The sequence below is a fragment of the Grammomys surdaster genome, unplaced genomic scaffold (genome assembly GCF_004785775.1).
Source record: "Grammomys surdaster isolate TR1022 unplaced genomic scaffold, NIH_TR_1.0 279, whole genome shotgun sequence".
In the NCBI taxonomy this organism is placed as follows: Eukaryota; Metazoa; Chordata; class Mammalia; order Rodentia; family Muridae; genus Grammomys; species Grammomys surdaster.
Window position 1 is genome coordinate 9,186,111 of NW_021604720.1, and position 22,912 is coordinate 9,209,022.

General features: G+C 45.1%; 2 protein-coding genes across 4 annotated transcripts in view; one reads left to right on the top strand and one right to left on the bottom strand.

Moving 5' to 3' along the window:
• The window catches only part of Ptpn21 (protein tyrosine phosphatase non-receptor type 21), a 57,402-nt gene extending 42,863 nt beyond the window's left edge, over positions 1-14,539 (bottom strand). The window contains exons 1-2 of the mRNA XM_028777311.1: positions 14,499-14,539; positions 10,653-11,011 (exon numbers count right to left, since the gene is read on the bottom strand). Coding sequence (XP_028633144.1) covers positions 10,653-10,832 — 180 coding nt within the window. The 5' untranslated portion in view covers positions 10,833-11,011; positions 14,499-14,539. The remainder of the gene's footprint in view (positions 1-10,652; positions 11,012-14,498) is intronic.
• Positions 14,540-22,506: 7,967 nt separating this feature from the next.
• Positions 22,507-22,912, top strand: part of Zc3h14 (zinc finger CCCH-type containing 14) — a 40,013-nt gene continuing 39,607 nt past the window's right edge. For all 3 annotated transcript variants that reach the window (XM_028777253.1, XM_028777256.1, XM_028777254.1), the window contains exon 1: positions 22,507-22,604. In XM_028777253.1, coding sequence (XP_028633086.1) covers positions 22,569-22,604 — 36 coding nt within the window. In that variant the 5' untranslated portion in view covers positions 22,507-22,568. The remainder of the gene's footprint in view (positions 22,605-22,912) is intronic.

The window sequence follows — 22,912 nt, forward strand, 5'->3', positions numbered from 1 at the left end:
CCAAGTATGTAACTACTTAAATAGTATCTGCAGATACAAAGAGTGAGGAAAAGGGAATTAAGGTTATTTTCTAGATAATATATATCAAACCTGGCAAGAAAAGAGATGTTTCCCGGTACACTGTTCAAAAGCAGTGTACCTCCAACCTGTCATCTTTTCTGACCCAATCGCCCTTCGTATATTATTACAATCAATAAGTTTACAAGAGGAAAAGAAAGTGGAAAAGACATACGCAAGCTAACTCAACAGACACAGTGTATGTTAGTGTGGTGTCAGCCGACAAGTGTCTCAGGAACACTGCTCATCTCTGGCCACTTACTCTGGGTTCCAGGCAGCATAGGCAAAGCTCCAAACAAGGCTTTGTATACAGCCAGTGTCCCGTACAAAGCTACCTTTCAGGAATGCAACCCAATGTCTGTCTAATGCCCAAACTCCAGCTTGCTGCCTCCAAAGGCAGCTGGATTTAGTGATACAAAGTTCAAGTGGTTGAAAAGGCGTCTGACATGGAGATCAGCTAGTGAGGTCAGAGCCTGACCAATGTAGATAGCATGTAGATAAAGCAGAACACTGTGATACATATCTACAATACCTGCACCTAGAAAGGTTGAGGCAGGAGGTGGCAAGTTCAAGGCCAACCTGTCTTGCAAAGAAAGACCCTGCTCAGAAAGGAGGGAGAAACAGACAAGAGAGCAAAAACAAAAAGGAAAGGAAGAGAGCCTCTGCCTCCCAGCAAGATATTACCTGAATATTTTCTTAGCCTGTTTACTATTCAAAATAACTACTCTGTTCACCTAAATTACCCTATCATAAATACCTTCTGGGGAATCTCATTTGGTAATGAATAGAAAGCCAAGGTAAACCCAAGTCATTTATAATTTACATACTAATTGGTTTTTAGAACATGGGACACAATTTCTCCTATTGAAATTAGCATTTTCAGCATTAATTCTAATACCCTCTGGACATTTTTCTAGTTCACTAAAAGATAAGTGAGGATTAGGTATGGCATACATCTGCAATCCCAGCATTCCTGAGCCTGAGGCAGAAGGATCTGAAGTTCTAGGCTAGCCTGGCCCTATACAGTTAACTTCTGTCCCAAAGCAAACACTGGGCCTTGGAGATGACTCAACAGATAAAGACACATGTTGCTAAGCCTGATAACCTCCCAGGTTCAATGCCCAGGAACCAAATGGTAGGAGAGAATCAAAGTGCATGCATCCTCGCGCAGAAATGGATGTTAAAAAAAAAAGTTTAAACAAGCAAAAGGGCTGAGAGTCTGTAATTTCAGCCTTTAGTAGGCAATGTGCCCAGAATTTGGAGGCTAGCCTGGGTGAGTCCTAGGCCAGCCTGGGCTACAGAGTAAGATCCTATCTGAAAATTCCAAAAATTAAATAACAAATGAGCCAAGAGGCAGCTCAGAGTTAAGATACTGGACTAGTACGCTCAGAGGCATGTGTCTAACTCCCAACACCAAAGCAACAGGAGAAACCGAAAGAAGTAGAATAAGGCAATCTAATCAACAGTTGTGATGAGCACACAAATTGCTTCAAGAACACAGTAAGAAAGTATCTGCTAACACATCACACTGTAAGAAAACAATGAGTCTCTGTTATTAGAAGAGAAAATACCACAAGGAGGTTGGGTGCATATCTGACATGGATGGAGTAGAGGCTCAGTAAATGGCCCAGAAATTCAATGAATGTTTTTTTAAAGATTTATTTATTTATTATATATGAATACACTGTAGCTGTCTTCAGACACACCAGAAGAGGGCATCAGATCTCATTACAGATGGTTGTGAGCCACCATGTGGTTGCTGGGATTTGAACTCAGGACCTCTGGAAGTGCAGTCAGTGCTCTTAACCACTGAGCCATCTCTCCAGCCCTCAATGAATGTTTAAATGACATGTACACACACTGAAGATTTGTCACATACGCACTGTCCAGATGGACACAAAGGTGATGCCTGGGAGGGAAGATGATGTACAATCCTTGAGTGAGGAATTCTCACTCACAACCTATCCCCACTTCTATCCCCCACTGCCTCTCTCTTTCTCTCTCTTCTTCTACCCCCCACCCCACCCTTCTGCCCCCCGCCCCTCTCTCTGTCATCCAGGAGCTTTTACCTTAGCAAGGAAATGAAGCTAACAAAGTACCCTGAATTGGAGGCTAGCCTGAATTCACCCCAGGCTACAGAATAAGACCCTGACTCAAAACTCTAATAAATAGGGCTCTGGAGAGAGAGATGCCTCAGTGGTTAAGAGTACTAGCTGCTCTTCCAGAAGACCTGGGTTCCATTCCCAGAACCCACATGGTGGCTCACAGCTGTGTGTAACTCCTGTTCCAAAGGATCCAGCACCCTCTTCTGGCCCCCAGCTCCGCACACAAGTGTCACACAGACATGCATGCAGGCAAAGCATCCAGACACAAAACAGTTGAAATAAATAAATCTTTAAAATAAATAAATAAATAATACATAAATAAGTAAATAAGCAGTGGCTAATAATAATAGTAATAATAGTCAGTGCCCTTCCTGGGCTCTATGGAAGAAAGCCACAGAAGAAAGAGCATTTGTAGGAGAAAGGAGACTATATACTGAGAGGCAGTTTGTGTCCAAACAGTGTAGTATGCCAGATGGAAAGAGACGGGGAGTATGGAAACCCAGGTAGGAGAAATGTGTTCCACTGGTCTACAGACTATGACAGTAGGTACAGCCTCCAACATCTACAACCTGTCTCACAATAACCACACGAGAATCTGGAGGTTCACAGCACACAGAAATGTCAAATGTTTGAGGAGATGGAAATGCTAAGTGTCTTGACTTGATCTTTCCACATTATGTACACATGTGAAAATACTGTACTCTACTCCAAAAAATATGTATCAATTCTTAAAGCTGATGGTCAGGAGGCTCAGGCAAGAGGCTTGAGGGGTAAGGGTTAATCTGGGACACAGTGAGATACACTGCAGGGACAAGGACGGAACTGAGTGAGCCCACCCCCACCCCACCCAAACCATACACCAAAACCTGGGAACTCAGCTCACGCATCCCTGGTGAGCTGGCCGCAGTTGACAAAGTCACTTTTGCTGTTTGAAAATCCCAATACTGAAGCACACATACTTTATACTGTTAGCCCTTTGCTTTTTGGTCTTTGAGACAGTATCTCATGTATCCTAGGCTGCCAGGTAGTTTAAGATGCACTTGACCTTCTGATCTTGCCTCCACCTTTCAAGGGCTGGGCTTACAGGTGTGAGCCACCATAGTCAGTTTTATGCCTTGTTAGGAACTGAACCTGGGGGTCTTGTGTGTTTCAGACGAACACTCTATCAGTTGAGCTATACCTAATAGCCTTTAAATTTATTAAACATTAAACTAAAGTTGCATGACACACTTATCATTTTAGTAAATAAGTTTCCTAATCCGAGAATAGCTTGTATGATTCTATATTACGTGTTTCAGAATGCATACATATACCCATGCTGATACATGACTCTCTTATTCACTTGCCTAGTTCTCTGTTATCAAGACTAAGAGAAAAGTGACAGAATGGGCTGGCAGTAATCTGTAAAGTTTACTGTAATTCTTAATCTGTAATTCTTGTAAAGTTTGTTCACCAATACTGATGGTCTGAGTCTGATTTCCAGAATCCAAGTGGTGGAAAGAAGTTGTCCCTGACTTCCACACATTCACCAGAACACATGGATACACACACCCATACTAAATCAAAACATAGTTTAAAATTATTGAAACTAAAAGGAATCTAAAAATCAAGACAAATCCTTTGACCTTTGGAGTTTGGAAAACTGCTGGGATGAAGAGGTCAATCTAAAACTACACTTCCTCCAGAAGGTCCCATAGCTTAGGAAGCCTTTCAGAAGTACAGCAAAATACTTATCCTTTTTTTTATACCACAACCTTACCTATGATACAAAGATGTACCTGAATAGCTGAATTCAATTCATGGCTATTCAGCCCAAAACATTTGCATGTGATGTACTTTTTCTTTATTATGTTTTGGTTATTTTTGGAGTCCAAATGAAAGCCGGCAGGAAAAGAGAAAGGCTCATGAAATTCCCACGTCTTCTCAGATTCCAGTGGAGATAAGGTCAGTGGATATCTGGAATACCCTGACAGGCTGACTTAAGATGGCTCACTCCCAAGCCAGGAGTGCTTCCTAGCACGGCAGGGAAGCTGTCTCTGCCTGACACAGCAATGTCCCTCGAAGCCATCAGAACTAGAGTGCTCCTAATTTTCCCGAAGAACCCCCAAAGTGAAAGTGAAATAAGATAAACACGTGTGTCATACAGCTCTCTTTGGGGGTGATTTTGGGGGTGCAGGTAACTTTTCACCTGCACTTTATAAGCAAGTCCAATAAATTCACTAGGATCACCAATAAATAAGTAATAGGAACTAGAGAGACGGTTCAGTGGTTCAGAGGGAGTTGGATTCCTAGCATCCGAACGATGGCTCACAACCATCATTAACTCCAGTGCCAGGGGATCCCACACCCTCTTCTGATCTCTGTGGGCACCAGGCACACGCATGGTACATAAACATACATGTAGGCAAAACATGCACAAGCATAAAATAAAATTAACCTAAAAAATCTTTTTTAATAAGTAAGTAAGGGGTCTGGAAAGATGGCTCAGCAGTTAAAGGTACTGACTGTTCTTCCAGAGGTCCTGAGTTCAATTCCCAGCACCCACATGGTGGCTCACAACCATCTGTAATGGGATCTGATGCCCTCTTCTGGTGTGTCTGAAGACAGCAACAGTGTACTCATAGACATAAACTAAATAAATCTAAATAAATAAGTAAAAGGGGAAAGGAAGGGAGGATGGGAGGGAGGAAAGGAGAGAGGGAGGGGCAGAGGAAAGGAAGGAGGAGGGGAGGGAGGGAAAGGAATGAGGGAGGGACAGAAGGAGGGAAAGAGAAAAGGAGGGAGGAAGGGAGGAAAGGAAGGAAGGAGGGAGGGGCAGAGGGGGAGAGGGAGAGTGTTTTTATAACTATGTACAAAGCTTTGGAAATGTTCCCCACTCTCCAGGAAGTCAAATCATGGTGCAGAGCAAAGCTGACCAAAGGAATTACAATCATACTTATCCTTCTAAGTGTAAAACTATCTTGAGATTTTAAAGTAAATGGATATTTATTCAGGAGTGATGTACAATAAGTTATCAGGCACTATTCTAGACACCAGAAATACAACAGCAGTCCTGTGCCAATGGAGTTTACAGGTTAAAACCCAAAACGCTGATGTCTGTGACAAAGTGCTATTTAAAACTCATTTCATGAAAATCTATAATAAACTACAGTGTAAACAAATGCCCAGACCAGGAAGTAAAAACATGAGAGGTAAGATTTCTGTTTGCAGTAAGTATCCATCTTCAAAAACACACTTTGAAGATGCTTCTACAGCCTGCTGAGCATCTAACTCAACTTCTGAAGTGTGGTCATGCACACAGGCATGCACACATGGAATAATCAAAGGATATTCTCCCTAAAGCACCTACAGAGAGGCTCACATGCTCACGTGTACATGAATGCACACACACACAAACACACACACACACACATTAGCCACTTTCATAACTGTACTATATCCTGCCTGGGGGTTTAAAAACTTTGGAAAAGTTCTAAGCAAATGTAAATTTAAGTCACATAAGGACTCTAAAATCAAGGCAAGATATATAAGAAATAAGTTTGTGATAAATGTAGGTAAAAATGCATGGTAGTGTGAAAAAGATGAGATAATATTGTTAAATATAAATTTTTCTAAAAGGCATACTCTAAGGAAAGTAATATAAACTAGATCCAAAATGTCATTGCCTAGGATGTGGCCTGAGCCTCATGGAAGACTGACTCCAGTGTCTAAAGCTCTGCTGGCAGGCAACGGGCAAGGACACTGCACGGGACATGTCACAGGACTTTATCGGCTTGAAGGGAAGCAGTGGTTCAACTGTGATGGCAGGCTACCATTTCAACATTGTAGAAATGCGCACACTGTGTGACTACCATGGCTGCCATGAGAGGATTCTGTACACGAAGAAACTAATCCAAAGAGAACTCAGCCACTCACCATAACCACAACGTGGGCCACAGACACACACAGGCACCAAAACAAAGACGAAAGGTGAGATGGCTCGGGGAGTCTCTCATGCCTGAATCCCAGCACTAAGGAGGCCGAGGCAGGAGCTTTCAGGTTCCTGGCCAACCTGGTCTACACTGTGAGACCAAAAAGATAATGACAATGTGTCTAATGTGGACTAACATTGAGAGTTTCCTAACACTGAGTGCCCTGCTCAATGTCACACTTGAATAATAAATTCTCAAACCACCACCAATACCATTTCTTTATTTGCCTCAGTGTGAAAAACCTATAGATTCAGGGAATTGTAATTTAATACTTAGCATGTGACAAGAACTGGTATCTAATCGGACCAGCCTGCAGACTGTCTCGGGAACTTTACTGCTTTAAACAGCCTCTAGACAGGCAAACTGACACGATGGTTCTCAGAAAGGGACTTTCCCAGCCCTGAAGAACCTGCCTAGGAGGCAGTGGGGTTCCCCTATGAAAACAAAAACCTATCCTTTTCCAGTAGGCTCTGCCTCCCGAGTGGCTTCCTTTTGGGCTTGGAGGTAGACCACAGCCTGGCTCTTAAGAACACAAAACCACCCCCTGAACACCCACACTCCGGTGTCATCCCCTTCCCCACGTCCTGCCTTTTTGTGGTTATAACCCCTGTGTGAATAAGTAAAGATTATGATTTGATTTTAAAAAATAAGTAAATAAAAATAAATAAATCACACACACACACACACAAAAAAACCCCACAAAACTAACTGTGGGGCTCTTGGCCGTTCCATGTCTCACTCTATGTTACTGAACTGCCCTGGTTTTACATATCATTCTGAGTGAGCTGGGTAATCCTTACTTATTTTAAGTTATGATTGTTAGGGTTTGTTATAATTATTGTCTGTTTGTTTGATCTCTTGAAACAGGGCTGTAGCTGGCCTCAAACTTAAATTTGAGATCCTAGGCTCTGCCAGCACCTTACTAAGACAGATGCAGATACTCACAGCCAACCAGCAGAATGAGCCTGGGGACCCCAGTGGAAGAATTAGAGGAAGAACTGAAGCGGCTGAAGGGATTACAATCCCATGGGAGGAACAACAGTATCAATTAACCAGACCCCTCAGAGCTCCCAGAGACTAAACTACAACCAAAGAGTACACATGAGTCAGTCCATGGCTCCCACTACATATGGAGCAGAGGACTGCCTTATCTTGTATCAGTGGGAGGGGAGGCACTTGGTCCTGTGGAGGCTTGTTGCCCGAGTGAAGGGGGATAATAGAGGGGTGAGGTGAGGGGAGCACCCTCTTAGAGGCAAAGGGAAGGGGGAGTGGGGTAGGGGTTTTCAGAGGAGAGATGGGAAGGGGAACAACATTTGAAATGTAAATAAGTAAAATAATTAGTAAAAAAAAAATTGAGATCCTTCTGCCCCAGCCTCCTGAGTAAAATACTAATAGATACTGAAGTCCCTGGCTCTAGCATTATATATATGGCATTGCTGTGAACTCCTTATCACTGTATTATGGAAGCAAAACGGTATTTAAGTAAGCAAAGGAATAATTTCTTCCTGCAGCTTATAATTGATAGCACCCAAACTCTTCACCCGAATCTACAACGATAATTCTAGGTTTGCCTCATGGGAGGCTAGTAAGAGATACCAACAAACTTGACAGACAGTTCTTGCCTGAATCACACTCGTGCTGAATGTACACAATCTAGGAACAGGTGTTACCCCACTCAGATGATTTCTGAACAGTCATCTGGAAAGGTTAGGCCCGGTGATCAAGCCATCTGTTTACACATTACAGAGCAGACCTTCTGGAGCTTTCTGAACAAAAGTTTGCTAAACTTTCTAACATGAGTGTTGTTGAACGCTGAAGCAGTGGATGATCCTTCCAAGTACCAGACACTCCCCTAAGAATTACGTCTGCTCTCTTAGTCGGTGCACTCTGCTCTTCTGTTAAAAACTGGCCTCAGACACCGATCAATCGTGTGGCACACTACTATAATCCTAACACTCCAGAGGCCAGGCAGGAGGAGGAGCAATTCAGTCAGTTCTAGGCCAGCCTGAGCTACATGAGACTGTCTCTCAAAAACAATAATTCTGAAGAAGGAAGAGGAGGAAGAGGAGAAGGAAGAGGAAGAAGAGGAGGAGGAAACTTGGGCTGAGGGCATACTCACAGCAGAACAAAGTTATTGGACTCCTCAGGCTGAGCCTCTAACAAAAGATGGCAATTTCCCTGGGTTGCTGCTGCTTTCTTAAAGATTTACTTATTTTATGTGTGCAAGACTTTTGCCTGCAGAGTGCATGTCTATACACCACATTCATGCCTGGTGCCCACAGAGGCCATACAGGTGGTTGTGAGCCACCATGTGGGTGCTGGGAGTAGAACCCAGTTCCTCTGCAAGAGTAGTCAGTTCTCTTAACCACTGAGCCATGTCTCCAGCCCTGAGTTTCTTGACTAACAGAAAAAAAGCAATGCTGGCAAGCTCAATTCTTCCTAAATTTATTGAGCACACTTTATGCTCTGGTTACAAAAATAAAGACAACATAGTCCTTAAGGAGCTGATTCTCTGGGGCTGTAGGGCACAACTTGTGTAATTGAATAAAATTTGTAAAAAAAAAAAAAAAAAGAAAAAAAGAAAAATGGGGCAGGTTGGGGGGAAGAGAGATAAGTGAAGGAAATATAAAGACAGCTAAATAAGAGGCAGGCGGATTTCTGAGTTCGAGGCTAGCCTGGTCTACAGAGTGAGTTCTAGTACAGCCAAGGCTACACAGAGAAACCCTGTCTCAAAAAATCCAAAAAAAAAACAAACAAACAAATAAAAAAACAAAGACAGCTAAATAAATGCACATAAGGAGGACAATCATGGAGGTCCACTTTTCTGGATTGTTTTTTGCTTTGGTTTGCTTTGGTTTGGTTTGGTTTTACTCAATCCACTAAATCTCTTCAAAGGCTCTCTCCTCTTCTGTTCAACACAGAAGATGTGCTGTCTCCTCCAGTTCTCCCGGGACAGTCTCATCTCTCTCCTGGCTTCAATCCACCCAGCTAGATTCCCAAGCCTCTTTCCTTCAGCCTAAACCTCCTACCTGGCCCTCCAAGAAGCATACCTACCTCTCCATTCAGCATCTCCAGTTAGACCAAGTAGTACCAACTGGCACCTCAAACCTGGTATTTAGTTCCCAAGCTGAACCCAACTCTTTCATGTTTCCTCTCTTAATTACAGTCCCCACAATCTACTGATAACCTGAGTACCAGCCCCAAAGCCTGGCTAACTTCCCAAGCAGTTGTTTCTTTGGTCCTAAATATCCCCAGCTTCCACCCCACTTCTCTCCATCTGCAAATGTAGGTGGCTACTATCCGCACCCGAACCACTTTTTAATCATCCTCCAGAGGATTGGCTGAGGCAAAAACATGCTTTGGTTTAAAAAGCCTACCTAATCTTTAGACTATCAAGGTAGGTCTAAATGCCTTTGTCACTTTGGGGAACAGTGATTTGCAGCCTGATAAGACCCTAGCCAGAGGGTCACAGATCAGACACCATTTTGCCTAAGGAGCTTTACCTCTGCTGGCCCTCCCATCTACTGGAAGAAGCATCACACCTACCTTCTCTTGCTCTCAACACTAGGAGAAGCTACTGGTGGCTATCTCTGAATATATATATGGTTGGCACTTTTCAAAGCTAAATAACCAACTGATTTTTAATCTATTCTTTTTATGAACTACAATATTTATGTGGGATTCCCAGCTGGAAATATAACACGAGTCATTTTTAAGACCTGGTTTCTTTTCTTTACCCCTTGGAAAAGCCAAGTGTTTACCTCCAGGGAACTAAACATGGGGAGGGCCCCATGTTTAGAGTTCTTTCACTTAACAGGCCTTACAAAAGATTTTAAATGTAGGACTTCCTGGGGGATACTCGAGGACTCCACAACGTTCTACTCACTAGATTGAGGCGTTTCCCAGGTCACGGGTTCCTATGTTTACTGTCACAGATGAGAATCGGTGCTTATGGTTCTACGTGTACATTAAATCACAGCCACTCTGAGAACAGGCACCACTGTTAAAGTCTTGGTTCTGATCAAGAAACTGGGGCTCAGAGATTTCAAGTAACGTGCCAAAGGTTATATAACTAGTTTGTGAGAAAACCAAAATTCAAACTTCAGGCAGTATGACTCTTGGATTACAGAAAATAGAAAACGTATGTTGTACAGACGAATCAATACATACATACATGCATAAAAGACTGGTCAGAATAACCAGAAATTGGGATTTCATAAGTGAGAACTTGAATAAGGTAAAATACTTGCACATTTGATCCTCCACAGCCTTTCTGAGAGACACAGGATACAAACATGTTCGAAAACTACACTGTAAATTCTTTTAGGAGCACCCCCATGGGGTAACACTTTTGCTCCGATCTCTTCCTTCCTCTCTGAAAGGAGGGCTTTCAGGCTCATCCTGCAGTCATAGACAGGAAGTACATGCTTCTGGTGTCAGGTAGACTAGGATATACAGCCACCATGAGGTAAGGAGTGAAGACAAGCCAGAAAAACCTGCAGCTTCCTTTGAAGCTTACCTCTCTCAACTCCAGACGTTGGGCCACAGCTTCGAGGCTCTCCTGGCCAGTGCTCTCCACAGACAGAGTGAACTCCACAAACTCATTATTCAGCAGCTGGATTCGTGCAACCAGGCAGCTCTTGCTGGACACAGTGTAGCGCCGCGTGCGTTTCAATTTCAATCCAAATGGCAGTGGCATCTTCTCCCTTCAACAGTGGAAGGGCCCAAAGGACCAATCCAGCAGTGAAGGCGTCAAGGAAAAGTGACCCTCCCGTCAAAACAAACTCTAGTCTCCAGTTGCTCACCCAACAGCCGCTGCTGCCATTAAAAAGCAACTGAGTCTCCAGAGACCAAGCGATGGGAGCATCCACGCCAGCGCTGAGGAAAGACGAAAATAAAAATAGGTGGGAACTGAGTATAAAGAATAACTTTTGCCTCTCTGTTGGAGTAAGAAGGCTCTTACAGGAGCAGGGAGGTGGCAGGAAAGTTTATCACGAGGGCTGGGGGTGGGGCCGAGGGTCAGACCCCACCCCTTATTTACCTCACCACTAGTGATAGCAGCCCTGGCTTGTTAAGAATTAAATGAGATAATGCCCAGCAAGTCTATAGCTAACGACAAAGCATTACTGGTCATCTTGCTAGTTTGGAGGTACATGTTTTTTTTTTTCATAGATAACTCTTTTTGAGTTTCCCAGTACTCAGATGTCTTCAGTTCCTGTGTTTTGTCAAGTGCACACGAGAACCAGTCCTTCAGGCAAATTAACTCTGAACTCCAAATAGGGAGAATAATCCCCCTCTGCCTAACATATGGCCACTGTGAGGCTCAAGGGAGATGAAGTGCTTAACAAGTATTTCTAAAGTCCCTTCTGGTTCATTATTAACATCACCACAAAGATTTGTGTATAAACAAGTTATAAGCACCCTACTGATGCTAGTTCTCAAACCATGTAATAGTTCTAAACAGCGTGCTCTGAACGCCTCTCCCCAGCAGAGACACCTAAGGAAGCTGTGGGCGCTCACCTACAGAAGAGGGCGAGGCCTTAAACACCATCCTGGTTAAAGAGGACAGGCAAGGCTGAGCAAGCCCATGAAGTCAAGGGCAGCGTGGGGGCCGCCGCTCGCAATTCTCCGAGTCCCCTCCTCTGGGAGAAAAGCACAAGCGGTGTTGCCTGGCCAACAGGGAATGTCAGAAGCCCCGGAACCCTCCGCCTGCGGCCGCGTTTCCGGACGGACGTGCTCTGAAAGGACCGGCCCCTGTGATCGGAGGAGGGAGGATTTAAAGGGGCCGGCGTTAGTACTACAGGCAGGGAGAGGTTGGGCGCGCGTTTTGAGACCGTATCCACGTAACAGCACTCCCCCCCCCCCAAAAAAAAGCCCACTACTTTTTAACCATGCTTGTTGATAGTAACTTCTGCGGTGAAATGAACTAGGGGCGAGCAACAACTCGAGATGTATGTCAACTAGAAATATTTTCTCCTAAACAATTTAACAAAAATCTCAGCTATTTCCATCCCTCACACTGCCGTCACTCTCACCTCCGCCCCTTCCTCCGAGGATAAATCGTTTAGCAAGGCTGGATCCTAGCCGATTACCTATTTGGGTGCGAGACTTCGCGATGGGACAATCCGTCCCTAAGCCTCACAGGACAAACCAAACGCAGGCCTCAACAGAAACAGCTTTCTTGGTTTCACGCTAATGAGGACCTAACTATTTTGTATCCCCTCTGGCTTTCTCCATCACTCCCAGTATTCCTTTCTGTCCTGCTCACCAGCTGAAACTCAACCACAGAGGTCATCCGCACCCGGCCTGCGGAATGGCTGAGCTAGAAAATGAGGTTTAGCTGTGACCCTAGACTGCCAAACTTAACGTCTTGGGATTCCATTCCACAAATATGCTCTGCCTCTCTGAGCACAAGGCAGCGTAAGGAGCATCTTGAGGAAATCTAAGACGAACCCTAAGCCGTCTCTGTCCTTAAGGAGATTGCAGGCATCTATAATTATATTCAAAGCTGTATCACTAATAGGGACCTAGTCAAGGTTCCTAAAATTTTTGTTTATGTTTTCCTTTTTGGAGCTCTCTGGTGCAAGCTCCCCCTCTCTTTCCAGAAAGACAAGTTTAAGAAACTTGGGGCTGAAGAAGACCAGGGCGAACAAAAGGGGAAACCTACAGCAATATGTTAGTCATTGTTGAACACCTTACTTGGGTAAAAGCACTATTCCATAGAAGGAATTGGAGGTGGGTAGGAAGGGGGAGTACTATAATAAGATAGAGTCTCTGTCTGCAATATTTTTCATTATTCTTTGCTGTTTCCAGAATATGAACAATGAAGCAAAAATGAAAAAAAAATCAAGAAAGTGAAAATACTTTTAAGAACTTAAACTTTCATCCAGAAGATACACTAATCAGACCTAAACAACCACGACAAAAGTGTAGTATGCAAAGTATTATTTCATAAAGTTGTAGATTTCAGTCTTCAAATTGTGGCAACTAAAACATTAATGTATATTTTTAAAAGTTCCATATGTCCAAAGGGAAGACATCTGATGTATATACTGTCAAATGTGTTAATTTCTTCACTATAAAGATGAAACCATGTCTTCAACACAGTATACTACACTATATAACTTAATTATTAACTTAAGTTCTGATTAGGCAAACTCAAATTTCCAGTTGTCGATGAGATTTGGAATGTTTTACAGCATTGGGGAGGAGGAAAATCCAATGTTTTCTTTTTTATTTTGGCAACTGTTATAATTTGGTTGTTATATGCCTATGCATTTCTCCTAAGAATGTCTGGTTTCTTGATTATTCATATAAAACAGACTGTGGCAAAACTGCTTAGTACCTTAAAAATTTTGTTTGATTAATGTCTTAATGATGTCATAAATTATGTTTGCATATTACAGCCAAGAGGTAGAAATTTAAAGTACTCTGGAGAGGGTTGATTTAGGTGCTAACTACTAAATGAAATAGCTATAAATAGCCTTTAAAAGAGAAAAACAGGTAAAACCATTCCACTATAGAATAAGAAAAGATGCATAATAAATTCTGCTTCACTAGTTTACAGAAGGTGGTCTGAACTGTTAGCGAGTCCATTTTCATTTTCTTAGCCATATCCCCTTCCAAAGGTTTCTCAAATTTACTATATGAATTTATTCTGAGTCTCACCAGGCACCGCACCTCAAGTACGCTTACCCCATGTTTTTTCAACTTTGCCACTATTCCTTTAACATTAAATAATCACTAAAAAGAGTGTCTGAACATTTGTGCATTGACAATCTATAATTAAATGGCCTACAAACAAAACAACTATTTTCAGTGTGAAACTATTGTCCAAAACTAAAAAAGAAAGAAAAAGGAAAACATCGGTCAGTAACTATTAGACATACTGACTGCAGTGGTCCCTTGGAGCTCATAAAGATTCAAAACGTGTTTGCTAACATTCTCTGTTATCATAAGGCTTTCTCGGCCGCGGGGGCCGGGGATAGGACAAGTATGCTCAGAGAAGCCAATCTAAACAGGGTTTGCAGAAATCACAAGTCGGAATTTGCAGATCCAAGAATTCTTCCTCCAGGAGTAAAGACGCTTTGCTCCAAAACCGAAACAAGGAGTTGCCAAGCAGACTTTCCTTTATGCCTCTTGTTGCCAAAGTTATACAGCAACCTTCATACTCCACATATTCCGAGGGGCACAAATATGCCCAAGATTTCAAACCCTGATCCAGCACTAAGCCGCAGCCATCCGCGGAGGAGTCCGGAATAGAAGTTTCAGACTCTTTTTAGAAATGACTAGGAGATCAGAGCGAGCCTGGCAAGGGAAGACTTCGCTCTTTGTTACGCCCCTGCCCGAGTCCCCCGCGCCTCACCTGCTCCGGCTCCCGCCGGGTCGGGGCCGCGCTCCGGCTCTGCGTCCCGCCTCCCAGGGCTCCGCGCGGCCGCCGCAGCCGCTGCCTCTCGCCCCCACCGGCCCGGGCCGCGGCGGCACTCGCTGGGGGAGCTCAGGGGCCGGGGCCGGAGCTGCGGGGCCCGCGTCCCTCCTCTTGGGCCGGGCGCGCGGATCCGGGGAGGCGGCGGCGCGTGACCTCAGAGAGTTGGAATGCGGGCGGCAGGGCGCGGGGGAGGCCGGACAGCTGCGGCCGGCCGCCGGGGAGGGGGCGCGCCGCTGCTGTTTTTAATCGTGTGACCAGTTATTTTAAGTTTCCAAATAAAGCAGAGCTTTGAAGGGGGGTGGGGGGGAAGGAGGTGAAGGAGAGGTTATCTTGAGTCCAGGTAGAAAGGGCTCGGTTGCATTATTAGGTGGTGGAGAGCTCTTGTGCCTTGCTGGAGACAGTTCAAGACTTTCTACACGCCCCCCACCCCCACCCCCTTTAAGTGCCTGCTCTTCCAGTCAAGCACACACCGATCCTCTGTAGTAACTCTGAACTTAGAAGTGGAAAGTTGACTGACCCAAATGGGCAGCGGGCTGGAGGTGCTACTCCCCAGAATCACTCTATTGAGAGCAGAGGGCACACCCGAGATAGAGTTCTAGAGATAAGGATGACCAGGGAAGCCATTCTAGATCTCCCCTAAATGTCTGATAGCTTAGCTTTACCTTGGGGAACCATTGAGAAGGAATACTATCAAGAGGTAACCATGGTAGTAGCTCAGAACTGAGGAGCAGCCCTGACCAGGACTCCAGAGGATTAAGATCTCCTCCTCGGGGACATGATCCCCCAGGGAGAGCTGTATGCATACTCAGTGCAGAATAAAGCTATTAAGGATGTAGGCTCTGGGGTCAGATTGTTAGGATTCAAACTGCAGCTCCAACTCTTACTGGCAAATTCCTTAGTCTTTGTGTACTTGCATCCTCTCCTATAAGCTGGGAATGAAGATCACTATCCAGTAAACATGAGTAAAGTATATATGAAAGGTTTCACTGCATTCTAGGCCCCGCTACTGGTGCTTATTATTATACTGTATTCTTGCTAACAACCCTCATCTTGGACACCTGGCTTCATCTCCTCGGTGTTCCTTCCCTTTGCGCTACTCCCATGGTTACCTCTCCCTCGGGTTTGTCAGTCCTTCCCAGGGATCGTCCAAGGTGAAATTCGGCGACTAGACCTCTATGAGTGCTCTAGAATGCCTTCTTGGCTACCCTTACTGCTCTCTTCTCTCCAGCTTCTTGCCCTCTGACCCCATCAAAGAGGGGGCAGCACCACCAGACCCCTTTCCATTTATATCAACCCTCTACACCTCAATCCAAGGCTCTATTCAAAGACAAAAAAAAAAAAGTTCTAGCCACCATGTGGCTGCCACACTTGGCAGGAATATCATAAATTGTTTCGTGGAGGCTTCATTTATACCTCTTAGAATTCCGAGGGCAGTACTGGGCAGACAGTAGGCACTAAATAAAAACGTGTTAATTGAATCGGGAAGAAAATGAAAGAATTTTAAAAATAGAAAATGATCATAAAACCCAAGTGGTGCTTTAGACAACTGAGTTGAACTTCTTCACAGTCTACAGACGTCATTTACCAACCATGCACTTAAGCTCTATTTTCCCTCAGTCATGTTAATTTGGCAGAAACATCCCCATGGCAAGGCATGAGGGCAAATTATTAGGCATGTGCTATTGGCGAATATTTCCTACAAAAGGGGGTGAGGTGATTTATATGGTTTAACCTCAACATTTACAACAAGATTGTTAAGTGAAAGTCTTCCCACTCTGCCTGCTAGACACCCAGCTTTTCTGGAGATAGTTATTTGATTCCTATGTATCTTTACAGAGATACAGACTATTATGCACACAACATGCACAGTGCACAAGCCTATATTGTATTACCCGGAAAGCGGCATGTCATACACGCTTCTACAATGGAAGGTAATGCTTATTGAATTATACAAATACAATTTAAAAAGAGTGCTAGAGAGATGACTCAGCAGGTAAGGGCAAGTGCTATTCTTGCAGAGGACCTGTTTCAGTTCCTAGCTCCCATTTTAGGTGGCTTGCAACCACCCATAATGCCAGCTCCAATGGGGACCCAACACCTCTAGCGTCTGCCTGTCCCTGCACTTGTGTGCACATACTCTACTCGCTCACATACATATATACACAGAGTTAAAAATAAGTCTTCAACAGAACTGTAGAAAGCAAGCTCTGACCTTAAATGATAGTAGAAGAAGTGTCAGGCAGGGAGGACACGGGTTTGGGTGGTCCGCTGATGAGTTTTTAAAGATCTATTTTTATGCCTGTTTGTCTGTGTGTGGGCAGGTGTGTACACATGAGTACAGATGTCTTTGGAGGCTAGAAAAAGACACTGGACGCCCCAGAGCTGGTGTTGCATCCCAGTGTGGGTGCTGGGAACCTATCATGGGTCCTTTGCAGAAGCGGCGCACACGATTACAGCCATCCCTCTGGCTCCTCAAACAGTATCTTCTTAGGACTTAAGTTAATCTGCTTCGGTGTCTTGATGACTATCCTTCATGTCCTACAATAAACATTACCGTTCGATGTAAAGAATCCTGACTGAAGGAATTGCTTCATCCTACAAAGACAATGCTGCCTAGGAGAGACGGTGAAGATTAGAACCAACGAATGTGAGGTCTGGAGGCTGGAGAGATGGCTCAGTGGTTAAGAGCACTTTGTTGCTCTTATAGAGGACAATTCTAGATGCTTATGTGTTGGCTCACAATTATTTGTAACCACAGTTCCAGGGGACCTGACAGGTGAAATCACCTTCACACCTGGAATCTTCATCTTTGCAGTAGGCCTGAGACCTCCACAAGTTTAGGAAGGATGATATTTGAGGATCGGTTCTCCTGGACCTCATGGAAAGGAGATTACAACAATAGTGCCATCCTCATAACATGAGTGACTGATATAAAGTAATTTCCTGTACGAAATGGTTCTTTTAAAACATTTTTTAATCTATGGTTATTGGTGGTGGTGGAGGGGTGCCATGTTGCATGTGTAGAGGTAGGAGGACAACTGTTTGGATTGGTTCTCTCCTTTTACCTTTGCTTTGATTCCGGAGACTGAATTCCGGTATCCAGACTTGCATCACCGGAAACAAATGACTTTACCCATCGGGTTCCCAGCATATAGAGAGTCTGATCCAAAGGCAGACAGGCCATTTGATAGTCGGTACTGAAGAAAAACATCTATTCACTCTATATGTGTTAGAAGCCAGGTGTTGGAAAAAGATAAGATGTATGCCCCTGCCCTCTCAGGGACTCATCTCATGAACAATAGGTGAAGGTATGATTTTGTAAGTAAGGAAATTTACACAAAGGTATAACCCAAATGGATTGATAATGCTTAGTTAATCATTGTGAGAACCCTCTGTTTGAAACTAGAAAGACAAATACAAGGTCACTAAATACCGGAGGAAAAGAAAAGCATTCCAGGCTTGGAAAAAACCACCACCTCTAGCCTTCCACAGAGACTGATAACAGACACACACACACACACACACACACACGCATACACACAGAGGAGGGCAGGGCATAAAAGCCAACTGAAGTGTAGTCCGGGGGAGGCTGGAGGCACAGGGGCTCCCATTGTTAGCAGGACTTAGAGCTTTGTAGAGCTGGGGTTGGCACTCAGGCTCTGCTAACTTCATGACCAATGTTCTTTCTCAGTTCCCTCCTCTATTTGGAAGGTAGCCAAGAACCCTCTTAGCTGGCACTGTAGTTCATTGTGATCTGGCTCTCATAGTATCCCTTAGAAGAAAAATATGCCATTTGTCATGGGGCACTTTATTCTTTTGTAAGACTAATACTTCCAGCCCTTCAAGGATATGTATTGTGAAGCTGCATCTTACAGAAAAACACCCTGAAAAGCCTCCAACCCCTAAGTGCCATTGGCTTAGTGGGGGTACTCTATGACTCAGACTCCTCTTCATCTGAGATCTGAATGTGTTTGAGTTCTCGAATAGCCTGCACGTCCCTGTTCCAGAATTATAAGCTGGTTGTCTAAAAGAGAACCATGTCTTCAATACCTTTAAATAAATTCCTTGTTATGAATTAAAAAAAAAAAAAAGACCTTGCTAGGTAGCCATGCTGGTCTTAAATCCATGACACTCCTACCCTAGCTTCCCAAGGACCCATAGACACTTACCACAGTACCTGACTTTGAGTGAGTGAGTGCGTGTATGTAGGCCAGAAGTGGGTGTTGATGTCTTCGTCAATTGCTCTCCATCTTATTTCTGAGGCAGGGCCTCTCACTGGACCTAGAGTTGCTGATTTGCCTAGAGTAGCTAACCAGCAAGCCCTTTGTATCCTCTGATCTCCAGCCCCCGAGTTCTGGGATTACAGGCACAAAACCCCATGCCTGGCTTCCTCATGTGGGTGCTAGGGTTATTCAGGTCTTTATGTACAAACTTTTCTGACTGAGCCACCTCTGCAGGCCTCTGAATATCTTTTAATGAAAATGCTCTTGGTGCTTTCTTTTTTACACAAGTTTTTTTCAGTAGTAACTAAATTGTTAAATGCCTATCTGTTTAAGGTATAATAACGGTAAAACGTGTGCCTGTTCTTGGCTATGGAATGGTGGGTAAAAGAGTAGGAAAAAACAAAACTTACCTGGTTTTTGAACTGTGTGATGAGCACAGAGACTTAGGCCTGCTCATCTGTGTGCTCTGGCTCCAAACACGGTGTCTGGCTCAGTGGAGACATTTAATTTTTAATCAACAGACATAACGCTGCTGTGAGCCAGGCACAGCTCAAAACGCTTTGCAAATATTAACTTACCTCTACCTTATAAGAACTTGTTGAAGGGGAAAACTGTCCTGTCTGTGCTACAGATGAGGAAACTGAGGCACAAAGAAAAGAAGCTCCTTGCCTCAGGTCTCAGAGAGTGGCAGAGCTGCACTCCAGCCCAGACGTCCTGGCTCCAGAGTCCCTGCTCCCTGTCACCTGTCCCTCTGTGTCTCATCCATGTTTCATGACTCTGTGGTCACTGAATTCACCCAGGAGAAATGCTTTCGCAAAGCAACTCTTTGATTTCTTTTAACCCACAGGTACTTGATAAATGTTTATTGTGTGCCTCCCATCCTGAAAGAACTTCTGTAGACATATAAAAGACACATGGCACTCAGTCTATCATTTTCCTAGGGAGGATGGGCATCTAATCGATAGTTACAGTAGAAAACCTAAGGTATCATATTCATTTTCTTACAGATATCGGAAGAATGGTTATGGGTCAAGGGGCCTATGGCAGCCAGATCCAGGGCAGCTCTGTGATTTCTTCTGTAATTCCTGGGAGTGTAGATTACTTTATCTAATGGATATGGTGAAGACAAGGGATTACAGAGATATAAAAAAAAGGTCCTAACTCACTTGAGCCCAACTGAATGAGACAAAAGTCCTTAACAGAGAAACCAAGATGTGCTGGGGGGTGAAGGGGGAGGGGGGACATCTTTATCTTCACTAAATTAAGAGAGCAGCCATATTGGTGAGGCTCTTGGCATGGAACTGTGAGCCATCTTCTAGGACAAGAACACAGCTTCTAGACCATAGCTGGCAAAAAGAGATGGAGCGTTTGCTCACAAAGACCCCAGGAAATCATTTCCTGCTAATGCACCTGGAATGAAATTCTTCCTTAAGTTCCAGATGGAAATTCGGCCTGTCTACCACCTCTGCTGAGGCCTGCTGACACTCTGAGCTGAAGACCCAAGCAAGTTGTGCTCACACAGCTAACTGATGAAACCTGCAAGACAAGAAACATGTCTGTCCTAAACTGCTAAACCTGTGGCCTCTGGTTATGCACCAAGAGCTGACTAGTAGAAACTAGTTCTTTTTTTTTTTTTTTTGGTTTTTCGAGACAGGGTTTCTCTGTGTAGCCTTGGCTGTCCTGGAACTCACTCTGAAGACCAGGCTGGCCTCGAACTCAGAAATCTGCCTGCCTCTGCCTCCCAAGTGCTGGGATTAGAGGCGTGCGCCACCAACACCCGGCTAGAAACTAGTTCTTAAGAAGCTAGGCATGCCGGGCAGTGGTGAGTTCTAGGACAACCAGGGCTACATAGAGAAACCCTGTCTCGAAAAACAAAAAAACAAAACAAACAAACAAAAAAAAGAACTTTCAGATCTGTTAAAATTACTGCAAGGAACAAGTTCTTTCCATTTGTATTGTGAGCACGCCTTCTGATGCTCATTTTCCTATAAACCAGCAGAGCTGTTAGGGTTTGAACAATCTGAACACCTATTAGCAGCCACTAAACTCTCCTTTGCTGCCCTGGATGCCTTAAATGAAGGAGTCTAGCAGACAGCCAGACTGCTCTTAGACCAGCACTGACAGTCCTGGGTATTCCACGGACACCTCGAAACAACTACACAAAGACTGCAGTCCATCTGATCATCCCAGCTCCTGAATGCTCGGCTCCAACAAGGGCTGTTGGAAAGATTTTGTACCTGATAGTTCGTGATCCCGAACCTTGAAGAACTTCAAACAAACCTGCAATTACTTCTTCCTAGGCCAGAGGGCGAGCTCTTCTCTTTGTGGTGTAGCTGAGAGATAGCTGTAATTGATGCTAAGAGGCAAAGCTTTGATTAGTCCAACATATGGCTGGGCTTGGCCAAAACAGATAGCTGTGATTAATCCAAACATCCCATTCTGAGCTACCTAAGCAGACAGCAGTCTGGCCTGGGGGATACTCTCGACAGCAGCTTCCCCAATGGTTACAACAGCAGGCTTAACAAGAGGCTTCTCTCAAGCTCTCTTTTCTGACCCACTTGCAGCTGTATGGATCCAAAGAGAGGCAGCAGATAGAAGAGGGAGAGAGATGTTCAAGAGGGGCTAGGGTTAAAAAAAAAACAAAAAACAAAACATCAGTGGCCAGGGTAAGGTAAGAAGCCGAGAGGAGCAACAAGAGGCTCAGAGCCCAAGAGTAAAATGCAATGACAATGATGTGCTGGAGAACAGAACCTGCAGACCCTGGTCACAAGAATTTAAGAGAATTGTCAGGTCTTCAAGGCCAAGTGTGCTAGGCACCTGACTGAGAGCTGTATCACTGGCTGCCACCATGACCTGAGAAGTCCCAATGCCTAGGACCTGTAGGAAGCTGCAATCCCAGCTGAGCCTGAGAGCTGTAAGCCCATCTTCTAGGCCCAAGGAGCTCTAATACATTCAGGACTGAGACCCAATATCCGAGGCCTGCGCACCAACTCTAACACTAGGAAGGCTCCACTTCCCAGTCACACCGGACCGCTATAGGGTGTTGTTAACGCTAGAGGGTGACACCTGCCACTCTTGTTACCTGCAGCTGGGAGCCCTCAGGAGGCAGAGGCAGGCGGATCACTGGGTCCAACCAGGGCCAGCATGAGTTTCAGAGCAAGTTCCAGGACAACACAGAGAAACCCTGTCTCAAAAAACAAGAACAAACAAACAAACAAAAATCCCTCTAGAATTAAAGTAAGGTCATGCTGCATGGGTTTTGAATATTGCCCCTCCATCTCACCAAGTGTAATAATAGTACATCTTTTAGAAAATAATCTCTTTTTGGTCATTTGACGATATATATCAGTCCCAGAGTGAGGTTAGATTTGAACTCAGATCATGGCCCATGATGTTTGAGCTATACATTACTTCATCCTGACTACCTGCAGACTAAAATTCGCAAATGAGAAACCATGAAAGGGAAGAAGGAAGGCTCCCAACTCTTAGAAAGGGCAAGGTGAAACCAGGTAACCCGCAGGCCATTGTCCTCTGCGCGACCAGCAGTGGTCGCCAGAGCACAGGTTCCGGACCCCACCCCCTGCCCAGGACGCGCGCGCATGCGTATGCGCAGACGCATGCGCACTGGCTCCCACTTGCACGGGGGCGCCAGCAGGGGCGGGGACGCGCACGGCGGAGGCGGAGCGGCGGCGTAGGGGGGCCAGGCTGCAGGGTGGCTGCCCGCGGCGGGCTCCAGGTAACCGAAGCGCCGCGCAGTGCTGACCCGGCCGCCCGCCGCCGAGCCATGGAAATCGGCACCGAGATCAGCCGCAAGATCCGGGTGAGGCCCGCGTCGGCGGGCGCTGGGCATGGCGGGCAGGCGGTTGCCAGGAGTAACGGGGCGGGTGGGCCTGGCCTGCCGCGTCTCCTCCGCGCGCGGGCCGCCTCTGACGGAGCGCAGGCGCGGCGGTCGGCTCGGGGGACGCCGGCGGGCCCGTGAGAGCTACCGGGGCGGCGGCTGCGGGAAGCAGGGCGCGGGGGTCGGGCGTCCCTTCCCCCAACCTCCCGGGGGCGGGGGGCCGCTCGCTCTCTCACCGTCGCGGTTTTCACAGACATTTGCTGTTTTTTTTTTTCTCCCTCTCTCCCTCA